General features: G+C 36.5%; 1 protein-coding gene across 1 annotated transcript in view; it reads right to left on the bottom strand.

Moving 5' to 3' along the window:
* The window catches only part of TEX9 (testis expressed 9), a 44,918-nt gene extending 33,509 nt beyond the window's left edge, over positions 1 to 11,409 (bottom strand). The window contains exons 1-4 of the mRNA XM_012783065.2: positions 11,359 to 11,409; positions 11,160 to 11,251; positions 1,709 to 1,772; positions 167 to 246 (exon numbers count right to left, since the gene is read on the bottom strand). Coding sequence (XP_012638519.1) covers positions 167 to 246; positions 1,709 to 1,772; positions 11,160 to 11,251; positions 11,359 to 11,385 — 263 coding nt within the window. The 5' untranslated portion in view covers positions 11,386 to 11,409. The remainder of the gene's footprint in view (positions 1 to 166; positions 247 to 1,708; positions 1,773 to 11,159; positions 11,252 to 11,358) is intronic.
* Positions 11,410 to 13,498: the final 2,089 nt, after the last annotated feature.

Below are 13,498 nucleotides of genomic sequence, written 5' to 3'. Positions count from 1 at the left end.
TGCATTGTGTCTGACTGGTATAAGCCCCCAATTATTATTTTATACACTAAATTATCCTTCAAATAATAGATTTTCAACATCTGCACACAAAAAGATTTTATATAGTAAAAGATCCACATACATCATTAGAAAAAATCAATTATATTTGAGAATTCAAGTCACTGACCTTAAGTTGTAATCATCTTCCTCTTCGTATGATTTAATTTGTGTGGAAATAGGCCTAGATCGTACTTCTTGCTGATCTCTCTAGTTAAATGAGTAAAGATAAGTCATAATATAACATAGAAAAAACTCAAAAAGTCAAGATATATTCAAGTGCCTCTCTGATCATTAATCATGTCAGAGTTGTCCACAGTATCTATGATACCAAAGCAGAGAATTCTGAATGCCATGGTATAAAAATAGGTCCATAGTATTACAGTTTCACCTTTCACTTGTTTTGACTTAAGAAAGTCAATCCTAAGGGAAAACTGTAGTAGTGCCAAGGCCTTTATATAATATTTCCAACTCCTGCTTCCCCCCTACCTTAGAGTCTTCCATCCTTGTAGCATGCCATGGAAATTAGAAAGAGGCATAAGAAATGAAAAAATAAATCTGTTTAATGAATAGAAAAACTTGTCTCAAATCAGGTAAAATTTCAGTGTCAAGAAGACCAAGAAGATGCTAAACATGAAGTATCAAGAGTAAAAGCTTTCAACAAAGATATATCAAGAAATGATAGTAAACAAAAATTCAATAAGGCAAAAGTTACATTCAATTAGCTTCTGCAGAGGTGGGAATGCCCCTTTCCCAGTTTTCTACTCTGTTCTTTTTTGGTGGGGAAAAAGGTGTTTTTAGGGGATTCTTTGAGCAGAATACATAATAGATCTCTCATTCTACTATAATGTGGGATCCTTTGTACAAGTATTTTCCTGCCTTTTAGACACTGCCAAAAACTAAAAGATAGAATAAAAATATTTTTAGTAAAATATTTAACTACAAATGCAACTGGCACATCTGTAACCATTATCTTATTATTTGAAAGGTTATATATGATACATTTCTTATCCATAAACTAACATAATTATGGATTTGTGTAAGGCATTAAAATATTGCTTAGATTTCCTTCCCTGCCTCTATGAATTCCATTTTTGGGGGTAGGGAAGATTGAAAGGAAAAATTATAATTAAATTACGGTAAAAACTAGAAACAGTTTGAAAGCAGACTCTTTTTTGCAATGAATCTCCAAGGAGTGAAAAAAAGAAAAAAATAATAAGTAAAAAAAAAAAAGAAAGACTATTCCTCTAAGGAAGGCTACTCTAGCCCATCAATTGATAATGGAAATACTGATGCTTAAGAGGGGATGCTTAAAGTAGGAACATCCAATTCGGTACTAAAATGCAGAATGATATGCTTTGATATATCATCTGGTAATAAAACCTCACTACATTTTTCCTGACTATAAATATGATTTTAGTGTAGCTTTAAGAATTTAAGTAAAATCCAACTGTAGTTTAAAAAATAAATTATCTGAATATTAATGATGATTGTTATCTTTTATTCAAAACCATATATAAATACTATACCTATGTACATATATTCATGTTCAATTTGTGATAATTCATGGAGCTGAACACTTATGCATTGGATCCTTTTTGTATATATGTCATAAATCAAATTAAAAAGTTAGCACTTACATGAAATTTTTAATAATAATACAGTAACTTACTATTACTTCATCAGCTTGTCGAACCAGGTCAGCTGTTTTTGCTTCCAATTCTGCATTTAAACGCCTAAACACAGAAATTAAGTTAATAATTGGGATATACTGAAGACCCTAACAAAAATTAAAAAATTAAACTTCAGCAATTACACTTTAGCAAGTGACATAATCAACAAATTCCAAAACATACACATGACATTCTTACTCTAAAATGAACAGAATCATTGGAACTTATCCCCAACTCCCCATAATTCTTCCTTCCTTGTGGTAGGAACTCAGACACTAAGTACTAGCCTTTCTGTGGCCCTTTACTCACTGCAGGTGAAGTGACTAATAAATTTAAGAAGAATAGCTACGTGAGTTCAACTCTGTTCCACTAGTTGTCTTCTTGGAATTAGCCTACCTACAAAGAATATCAGTTCTAACCTTTCCTTCTCCAGAGATAGCTCCTGCTCTAACTGAGGGCAGAAGGGGGCAGGGAAGGGAGGAGACCTGTGATTGAGGAGCCTAATCTGGGGTTTGGTGACAGCCACAATGTGGCTCACACCTCAGCTACACACTTCAATATCAGCTTCATCAGAAATAAAGGTGACTATTTTGACTAACACCTGTCACTCCTTTTTTTAAATTATTGTTGTTCATCCTCTTTGGAATCTAGCAAACAATGGGAATACTATTGACTTGGTCCCATCAAGACTGCAAGAATGACAGTATCACTGAAGGTAATTGTTTTTGAAGGAAAAATTGCTCACAATCCTATCACCATCATCCAACAATTTTTATTTTAATATTCCCTTCCAATTTTCATCTATAGCATATACACAATTTTGTACTGTTTTCCCACAGCAATACAGAAGGAATATGTTTATCTTCACATCTTTATAATTAGCAGCTTAAATAGCTACAGAATATTCTAATGAATTACAGTTAACATAATGTACTGAACTCCATCATTATTGTTAGTTCAAGTCCCCTTTTCAGTGTCAAAGGTTAACACTATCATAAACATCTTCAAAAGCATATACCTTTTTTCTCCAATTGAAATCTCACATTTCTAGGCTATCTATTAATAGGATCTTTTGAAGTTATATTAAGAAAATATGTTGAGGAATTTAAAAAATGAGATCTTGTTTTTCTTAGTTATGTGATTCAGAAGTAACACAAACCATTTACAATCCCCAACCCCAGGAAAAAATAGGAGCAGTATCATATCCTTTCTTAAAACAGTCTTAATATTTTAATTTTAGGATTAGTTGGTCAAAAGAAAAATGTTTAAGAGAGACCTAAAGTTGCACTTGTAGATGCCATTACCTGATTTTTCAAATTTCCCTAACAAGAATCATGAGGGCTTAAATAGAAGTTTCCAATCAATACAGTAGGCTCAGATGACTGAGAAGACTATTCTTTTCTAAATCCACAGAAATGCCAGATAAAATGCAATAAAGGAAACATTGCTAAGCTCAAACTCGGGCAAGGGAAATGCCCTTGTACTAAGAATAAAGCAGCAATTCAAAATGAGAATAGTAAACAGGAACAGAAGCCAAAATAGTTTAAAAGCTAGAAGCTGATGCACATGTGAGTCATGAAGGTCTACACCTGTGAAACACAGGGTACAAAAACTCTGCCCATAACCTTAGGTGAGCAGAAACAAAGCTACAGCTATGGGTGGAAAAGATTCTCTTGTGAGCAACGAGAACACATTAGAGTGAAATCCAAATTCATCTATCCAGATGGTACAGAGACACTATGCCAAAACTTTAATATGGAAGAAAGCTAGCCTGGAACCAATAAAAACTCTAAGCTAGTAAAGGTAAATTCAGAACCATCCTATAAGGACATTTACCATCTAGAATATATGGGACTCCCTCAAAAAGCAAAGAGATTAAGCAGATGTGAGAAAGGAAAAATCTGTACCATAATAACTAGAGATAACATAAAAATCTAAAAAGATTTTTAAATTAGCATTTTATTTTGGAAAAAAAGCAAGAATAGAAAACATTAGGCAAGACCCAAATATTATTACAAAAGAGCACTGAATTTGAAAAAGAACCAAGTAGAAAGCACATAAATGAAAAACATAGTCACTGAAATTAAAAATTCAATGGATATATGTTGAACAGAATGGACTGAAGAGGGAATGAATGTATTGGAAGATAGATATGAGGAAACCACCTATAAGGAGATATAGAAAGACATGGATCTCAAACAGAATAATGAAAATAAAACCACATCTGTACACATCATAGTAAAACTGCAGAATTTTAAAGGTTAAGGGAATATTTTTTAAACTACCGAATCATTATTTTAAAAGAAAAGAGAAAAATAGTCTACCAGCATGATTATTTAAAAAGCTGACAGCAGATGTCTCATTAACATCTCTAGATATCAACAGACAATGAAAGAGTATCTTTAATGGGCTTAGAAGGAAAAACTGGCCATCTAGAATAATACGTTCAGATAAACTGTCATTAGAGAACAAGTGCAAAGTAACAAAATTTTCAGAAAAGTTTGGAGAGTTTAAGACTCAGTCTTAAGTGTTAAGTCTACACTTTAGAAAGGAGGAAACTGAACCTGGAAAAACAGAATCATGAAGATTCTGTTCATATTCTGTTCATATCTGATATCAATCATATCAGATACATGATAAATCAAAATTAGTACAGACTATAAAGATAACATTGATGATTAACTGGCTGTGGGTATATTTAAAACAAAAAAGAAAAATAGTATCTCATTTGAAAGACAGAGGAAAACCAAGTTAAAACATTCTAAGTTCTTTCCAAACCAGTAAAATCAAGACAATGAAAATTCATTCAATCCAACAGCAGACAGACAAGGACCAAACAAAGACAACACACAGCAAATAGAAAACACAAAATATAAGACAACTTCAAATAATGTAAATAAATTAAATTCACTTACTAGAAGGAGGAAATTACCAGATTGGTTATAAAAGGAATGCTTTTAAGGCTAAATGACACAGAGTTTGAAAATAAAGGGATGAAAAAAGATAAGACAATATGTAATAATGAAATGAATCAGAAAGATTTAAATCAAATAATATAGCCCTAAACAAAAACAGCCACAAATATATGTAGAAATTTTTAAACTATAATTGTAATTGATGATTTTAATACACTTCTAACAAAAACTAAAAAAGCTAGTATGAAAAAATGGTAAGGATACTATTATGAACAAATTTAATTAGCTTAATCTAATAGATTAGCCAACAGATATTAATAATATACTTTCTGTCAAAGATTACATAGAATATTTACAAAAACTGAACACGTACTAGGCCACAAATAAGTCTCAATACAATTTTAAAAATCCACATCTCATTAATTCTCTGACCATAGTGCAGTTAAAAATAAATTTAAAAACAAAACAGACCAAGAAACAAACAATCCTATATGCTTGGAAATTAAAAAACACACTCCTAAATAACCACTATGAAAATCATAAAATATTTAAAACTAAATAACCACAGAATAAACACATTTCGAAACAGATCCTGGAATATAGTTAACCTATAGTTGGAGAGAAATTTATAGACAAATGTATTTAAAAATAAGAAAAACAAATGAGGTGAAGAAACTAAAAAAATAAATCCCCCACAATTAAAAGAGATCATTTCTATCTTTCTTTCTATAAAGACTAATGAAATTTTTAAAACAGCAAAGATTAGCAAGAAACCAAATCTAGTTCTCTGTAAAGACCAATAAAACAGATAAATCTTTCGGCAAGCTTGACAGAAAAAGAGAAGACAAAAACAAATATGGGAAAACCTCCAAAAGAAAGGATGTATATAGTTATAGATACAGTCAAGATTTAAAACATCAAGAGCAGGCCAGGCGCGGTGGCTCACACCTATCCTAGCACTCCGGGAGGCCGAGGCAGGCGGATTGCTTGAGGTCAGGAGTTCGAAACCAGCCTGAGCAAGAGTGAGACCCTGTCTCTACTATAAATAGAAAGAAATTAATTGGCCAACTAATATATATAGAAAAAATTAACCGGGCATGGTGGTGCATGTCTGTAATCCCAGAGGCTGAGGCAGAAGGATCGTTGGAGCCCAGGAGTTTGAGGTTGCTGTGAGCTAGGCTGACGCCATGGCACTCACTCTAGCCTGGGCATCAAAGTGAGACTCTGTCTCAAAAAAAAAAACAAAAAAAACACAACATCAAGAGCATACAATTAATTTATGCTAATACATTTTAAAACATATATGAAATGAACACTTCTCTAGAAAACTATCAATAAACAAAAATTATTCTAGGAGCAACAGTACATCTAAATAGATGAATAATCATTAAAGAGATTGAATTCATAGACAAAAGGAATTCCCTTGACAAAAAAACACTAGACTCAGATTCTCTGATTATAAAAACCTTCCAAGAACAAACAAAAAAGGAAAATTATTCAGCTTATTTCATATAGGTAGGATAATTTTTATAACAAAATCAGAAAGGAAAAGAACTAGAAAAAAAGCATAACACCAATCTCATTTTTGTTGCAAAAAATGACATAAAATTATAGCAATCAAATCCAGCAATCTTTAAAGGAAAACAAGAAACCAGAATTGTAGTTCAGTATGTTAAAACATTAAAGGAGGGGGGAAAACATATCATTAACTAATTGGGGGGCGGCGGGCTGTTAGGCAGATAGAGAGCAATTCCGGGTGAGGACTGAACTCTAATTTTTTTTGCTAAAAACTCCTTCCTAAGAAGGCCAGCTGGGTTAGGCTGGCAAATGGTAAGGAGGCCAGCAGGGTTAGGCTGACAAAGGGTAAATTCCCACTAAGCGGCTTTTGTTAACCAAACGAAGCAGTGGTTTACTTCCTGACCTGATTCTGGTATGGCATTAACATCACCTAAAAGATAGGAAGCCCCTGTCTTAACTCAAGCATCCTAGCAGATGCCTATCATAAATTTAAAATATCTTAACTCAAGCATCCTAGCAGGCGCCTATTGTAAATTTAAAATGTCCTCCTGTCTGGACCTCCCAGAGTGCTCATACCCTTATCTTAAAGTAAGCATATCCTTTCTGGTCTTCTAGATAAAGTCTAACTCTCTCAGCCAATTGCCAGCCAAAGAATCTTTAAACCCACCTATAACCTGTAAGCCCCCGCTTCGAGATGTCCCACCTTTTTGGGCCAAACCAATGTATGCCTCTCATGTATTGATTTGTGACTTTGCCTGTAATCCCTGTCTCTCTGAAAATGTATAAAACTGAACTGTAACCCAGCCACAGCGAGTCCACTTGCCCAAGGCCTCTTGGCAGTGGCTCCGGGTCATGGTCCTCAAATTTGGCTCAGAATAAATCTCTTTAAAATTATTTTACAGAGTTTGGCTTTTTTCCGTCGACACGGGTCTCCTAAGGACAAAAGTGGGTGCTGTTGCCTTAGTGTAATTGCCCCACTTGGGAAGAAGGATGCAGGTAGGCCCCAGGCCCTCATTTGGTCCTGACCCACCCTAACCCTCTCCCCTGTAACTGCCATACCTGGTGGAGGAGGGACTACCCTATGAGTCAACCAATCATAACTTAGCATGCCAGCTGCAAAAGAATGCCAAGGACTCTCTAGCCCACAGGCCAAGCAGCACAGGTACCATAGAGTCCAGAAATTGACCTAGAACAACCGCATGCATAGTACTGCAACTCCCAACTGTCCAATCAAAGTGCTTCCATGGTGATGTCTTAGCCATCAGTGAGGTCCGAATCTAAGCACTATAAAACAAGATGCAGACCATAACCAAGTCCCTTTTTTTGCACCCTTCCTTTTGCTCTCCCTTTGCTGAGACAATGAGTCCAGTCAACATCTGTGGCATATGTATCATGCTCTCTAAACCTATATCTTGCTCTTGCCCTATAATCCTACCTTTGGCTCCTCAATAAACCTCATTTTCATGCTTGCCTTGCTTTGGTGTGTCTGGTCTTCTCCGGCCATGAGCACACTAAGAAACGACATTTCAGACTAAAACCTGACGGGGACTTTGATAGACTTAACATTCATTCAAATAAGGAATTAAGGAGAACTTTAAACCTGATAAATAAAAATACACCAAAACCTTAGAGCAAACCTCAAATGTAGTGATAAATTATTAAAAACTGGCTCCTCAAAATTATAATCAAGATAAGAAAGCTCACCATCACTTTTTCTATTCCATACTGCACCAGAGAAAAAAAGACAATGCACAAGAATTATAAAGGGACACAACTATCAGAATTTGCATATGACTGCCTTCATCAAAAATCCAAAGGACTCTACAGAAAGAATAAAAGTTCATCAGGGCTGAAGATCCATATTGAAACAGCCCTTTACAAATTAATAAAGGGGTGTGAGGTGAGAACTGTGGTAAAGGCCTAAACTTTACAAAGGCACAGGCATAGCTAAAAATAATAATAATGACCAGCCACTGACCCTTTGTTTGCTTTCCTGTATTCCCACTCAGGAATCACATAGCTGATGGTGATAAATATTCTTAACCTTACCCATTGATAACATCACTCTTATAAAACCTAATGCTAGTCTCTGAGATATCTTCCTGGCCCTGCATTCTGGTGGAAAGGATGACCTACCCAGATTAATGGCCCATACTAAGGAACTAAATTAAACTGGTAGTGTGACCCCCCCACCCAAGAACCGACTCAACAAAGATGACAATTTCTACACCCCCATGGTTCTGCCCAAACCTAACCAATTAGCAAACTCAATTGCCTAGCCTTCTGCCCACCAAACTGTCTTTAAAAACCCTTTCTACCAAATTTTCAGGGAGGTGGATTTGAAGAATTCCTCCCATCTCCCTGCTTAGAGCTCTGTGAATTAAGCCCTTTCTCCATTGCAACCCCACTGTCTCAGTGTATTGGCTCTTCTCTGCGCAGTAGGCAATACAACCTGGTTGGGCAGCAATAATGTCTATATAAATATAGATGTGTAGCAACAACATGTAAAAATCAATAATGTTCCCACATACAACCAATTAGAAAATATAATCAAAAAAAGCCACTCATTATAGCAACAAAAACTATTCCACATGTTTAAAAAAATTATATATGTAAAACTTTTATGTAGTGAAGTGATAAAAAGACCAAAAAAAAAAAAGCTGTATAAATGGAGATGTAGCATATTTGTGGAAGCTAAGATTCAATAGCATAAAGATGTTAGTTATTTGCTAATTAATCTATAAATCCAATGTAATTGGGTTTTATGGGGAGGCTTCCCCTACCATTTATGATATAATTTTATAGTTTAGCTCTCTGGTTTTATAATACAGGCCTAAAGCTTGGAAAACAACTTGAGTGATCAGCATCTTCCTTAGTCTACCCTCTCAAATAGTAATTATTTCCTCCAACTCTCTGACAGGAGCTGAATTGCAGAAGATTCTGGATTGAGGTCCCTGGGAAGTACTGTGTTCTATCTATTGAATAGATAACCTGATATGTTTAATACTAAAACAACAGGTGGTAAAATTGATACCATACTCAATTATAAACTCATAATCTTGCTTATAAGGATGGCCAGACATTTTACTCTTCTGCAAGGCACAGAGTGCTCTACCAGATTTAAGTAGAGCCAAGGAGTTACTCTATTCGTAAGTCTCAGATTTGCACACCTCAGGGTACAGATAACAGAACAAGTAACAATTGGCTACCATTACCATAAAACAACTCCTGCTAGAATAGAATAGTTATTGTAGGTATCTCACTTTAAGCAGGACTATATCCCCAACTGTAAGGGATGTGGGGAGGCCACTAAACAAATGTCAATGATCCCAATTTATAATCCTCTCCCTTAACTATCTGACCTTTTGAGTTGTTTCCCAGAAATAGTGGATTTTCTGCAAGACGAAGGCTGAGATTCTGAAGGCCCCAGGGTAGACTTCCTGATGACTCACCATCCCCTACAACCTACCTCCAATACACAGGACCTGCCCCAAGGCACGTGGCCCCTCCTTTAAAAGCCCACGAACTCCCTTAGTCTGAGAGACAATTTTGAAGCAGCTTCTCTCATATTAAAAATTCCTTTCATCCTTGGCAATCCTCCTTGTCTCAATAATTGGATCTTTGTTCATTGAGCAACTAGACCTAGATCAAAACCCCCTTGCAGTTTTGACAAGACAACAACACACCAGAGCCAGGCACAAAATATACTGTCAAATAATTAAACAAATTAACCTAAGCAATTCAGGTATTTAATAGCACTTGGGTTAATAGTAATGAGGATAATCGGTTTGGTTCAGTCACAGCTGATACAGAGCTATGTATGGACAACAGAGTAAGCTGAGTAAGTACACTTTTGAACTGGGATAATTTGATCAGAGAAGAGGATTATTACCTTCTTATTTGCTGTGATAAATTGGTTTGTGTACTTGATCTAAAACAGCCCACTTCAGTTTTAATTTTAAATATGCTTTAATTTTAAATATAGATCATATGGTAACCCTATGTTTAACCCTCTGATTAACTGCCAGACTGTTTTCCAACTTCGAATTAGTTACTTTATATTAAAAAGAAAAGAAGTGTTAAAATATACTTTTTTGTAAGGTGTATATACGATGGCAAACGTGGTCTCTGCCTTTGTAGAGGAGAGAGCCAAAAAGTGAACTCACAAATAAATGCATTGCAACAAATTATGCCAATTAAAAAGAAAACTCAGTAAGAATGAAAAAGAACAACAGGGGAGCCTACTTAGCATGGTTAAGGAAGACCAATTGGCATTATAGATAGAAGACATGTGTGATTGCCCTCAAGGAACGAGAAGGAAAAAGTTTTAGCAACTAAAAGGCCACTGAGGCTGGAGAGTTTTGAGCAAAACGGAGAGGGCACAAGATCAAATAAACGAGTAGGCAGGAAGCAGATGTGTCAGAGCTTTTGAAGTACAACAGAAAACTACTGTAGAGTTTTAAGCAAAGGAATGACATAATCAAAATAAAAGATTATTTTGGCTGCTGTGTGGTAACTGGGGAATAAGGAGTGAAATGGGCTAAGAACAAAAGCACCTGTTGTGATGATCGTTTTAATTACAATGAGAACACACGAAGAAGAGAAATTCTCACTGCCACCAAATGAGGTTGCGAACCATAATTCGGTTGCACTGAGAAACAAGCTTTCAATCTAGAAACCAAACATAAAGGAAATTCGCATAACGTAAACTCCAACGAAACTGCAATTAAACGCAACTAGAAATTAAGCTAAACTAGAACCTTAACTATTCCAGCTACCCAAATCATTCCCAACAGTATCAATTTGTTGACGAACATGTTTGCTTGGGCTAAAGTTTGACTCGGGCGCGCTACTCCAGTGAAAGAGAAAAGATACAGGGCAGATGGGGGGGATGATGGGAAAGGAATGCTGGACAGTGAGTGCCCCGAATATCCAGCCAGGCTCTAGGGAAAGTACTTATAAGCAGCCTCATTTAGATGAAAGAAAGAAGGAAACGCTCAACCGCTGAATTCCTTACTTATATTCTTCCTCCTTGGCTAGGAGGTCCGGTCGAGGTGTAACGGACTTCTGAACGCGTGGCGGGAGCGGAGTCCCTGGGACGCTGCGTTTCTGTAAAAGAGGCAGAGACTTTTAGACTTGAAGTTAAAGGAGGTTTGGCGTCCTCAGTCTCCTGGAACCCAGTCGCTACCCAGGAGTCTGGAGTTGAACTGACTGACCCTCAGACCACGGTTTCGCCCAGCCATCTTTCCCAATCGCCACACGGTTACCGAGGCAACGGCGCGTCTTCCCGCGAGAGTTTCCACATCCCAGGAAGCCTCCCGCGAGAGCGCCAACTGCTTCCCACTCCCCGGCTGTGGGCAGGGAGCTACGTTGGGCCTACGGGCTGAACGGTGGCATCCTCCGCCGCTCGCTGGAGTCCGCACTGCCTTAGGAACCCAAGAAGCCATCCTTTGACTTAGAGCCGGTGCCAGTTTTCAACTTGAGGGTGGAGGGATTTCAACTAAAGAAGGCAGGTTCGTTTCTGCCACTCCATAGAAAGCAAGCTCGTGGAGCCCACTGCCCTGTTGTGCTTTTCCAACCATTAGTGGCCATTTGGACTCCCACCCTTTTTGCTTAAAACGAGCTCTTCGGTGGAATTCTAAAGTTCTGATTTCTAGCTTTTATTTACAACATGCATGGTTAAGAGCTCAGGCCCTCTCAAATCAGTCAGCCTAAAGTTTTACCCTGGCTCTTCCACTTAACTGAGATATATGGCATTGGGCAAATCACTGTGTATATCTCTACTACTTCATTGATCAAATAAGACTAAGAATAGTGCCCACTTCACAGTTCTGTGAGGAGTAAATGAATTCATACCTGGAACGGAGTACTTAAGTAGTCAATAATTGCAATTGTTTGGGATCTGGCACCTAAGATCACTTGGCCATCCTGACACCCTCCAGTTGTTTTGGAATAAAATTGACAGTCCAGAAATAAACCTTCACATATGGTCAACAGATCTTCAGCAAATGTGTCAAGACCAGTCAATGGAAAAAGAATAGTCTTCAACTGAATATTCACATGCAAAAGAATGCAGTTGGACCCTTACCTCACACCATATACAAAAATTAACTCAAAATGGACCAAAGACCTAGACTCAAGGGCTATTAATAAAATTCTTAATGGTCTTGAATTAGGTAATAGAGTCTTGGATATGACACCAAAAACATAAGCAACAAAAGAAAAATAGATAAACCAAACATTAGCAAAATTTAAACTTTTTGTTTCAAAAGATGCCATAAATAAAGGAAAAAGACAAACCACAGGAAAGGAAATTTTTGCAAATTATGTATCTGATGTGACTTGTGTCTAGACTATATAAAGAACTATTAAAATTCTTTATATTTCTTAAATTCTTTATATATTCTTAAATTCTTTAAGATAACCCAAGTAAAAAATGTGCAAAAAGGCTAGGTGCAGTGCCTTAGGCCTGTAATCCCAGCACTTTGGGAAGCCAAAGTGGGAGGATCACTTGAGGCCAGGAGTTTGAGACCAGTCTGGGCAATGTAGCAAGACCCAATCTCTACAAAAATTTTGAAAATTAGCCAGGTGGCATACACCTGTAGTCCTAGCTATTCAAGAGGCTGAGACAGGAGAAGCACTTGATCTCAGTAGTTCGAGATTACAGTAAGATATAATCACACCACTGCACTTAAGCCTGAGTGACAGAGGCAAACCCTGCCTCTAAAGAAAAGGAGGGGGAGGAGAGTCTTGAATAGGAATTTCTCAGAGAAGATATACAAATAGCCAAAAGCACATGAAAAGATGCTCAGTATCATTAGTCCTCAGGAAAGAAAATTAAAACCAAAATGAGATAGTACTTGACACCCACTAGAATGGCTAAAATTAAAAGGATGGACAATAACAAGTGTAGGGGAGGATGTGGAGAAATTTGAATCCTTATACACTGTTGCTGGGAATGTAAAAATTGTGCATCCACTGTGGAAAACAGTCTAACACATCCTCAAAAGTTTACACATAAGAGTTACCCACTCCTAGGTGTACACTCAAGAGAAATGAAAACATACCCACACAAAAAGTTATACATGAATGTTTATAGCAGCATTATTCATAATAGCCAAAAACTGAAAATAACCCAAATGGTCACAAACTTATTAGTGGATGAATAAAAAGTGGTATATTCATACAATGGAATATTATTCAGCAATAAGAAGGAATGAAATACTGATGTATACTACAATATGGATGAACCTTGAAAATATCACTCTAAGTGAAGGAAATCATTCACAAAAGACCACATGTTATCTAATTTCAATCACAAAAGACCGCATACTAGATGATTCCATTTCAATATTA

Source organism: Microcebus murinus, chromosome 6 (genome assembly GCF_040939455.1).
Source record: "Microcebus murinus isolate Inina chromosome 6, M.murinus_Inina_mat1.0, whole genome shotgun sequence".
Lineage (NCBI taxonomy): Eukaryota > Metazoa > Chordata > Mammalia > Primates > Cheirogaleidae > Microcebus > Microcebus murinus.
The sequence above is the reverse complement of the archived record's forward strand: the minus strand, read 5'-3'. Positions and strand labels throughout refer to the sequence as shown.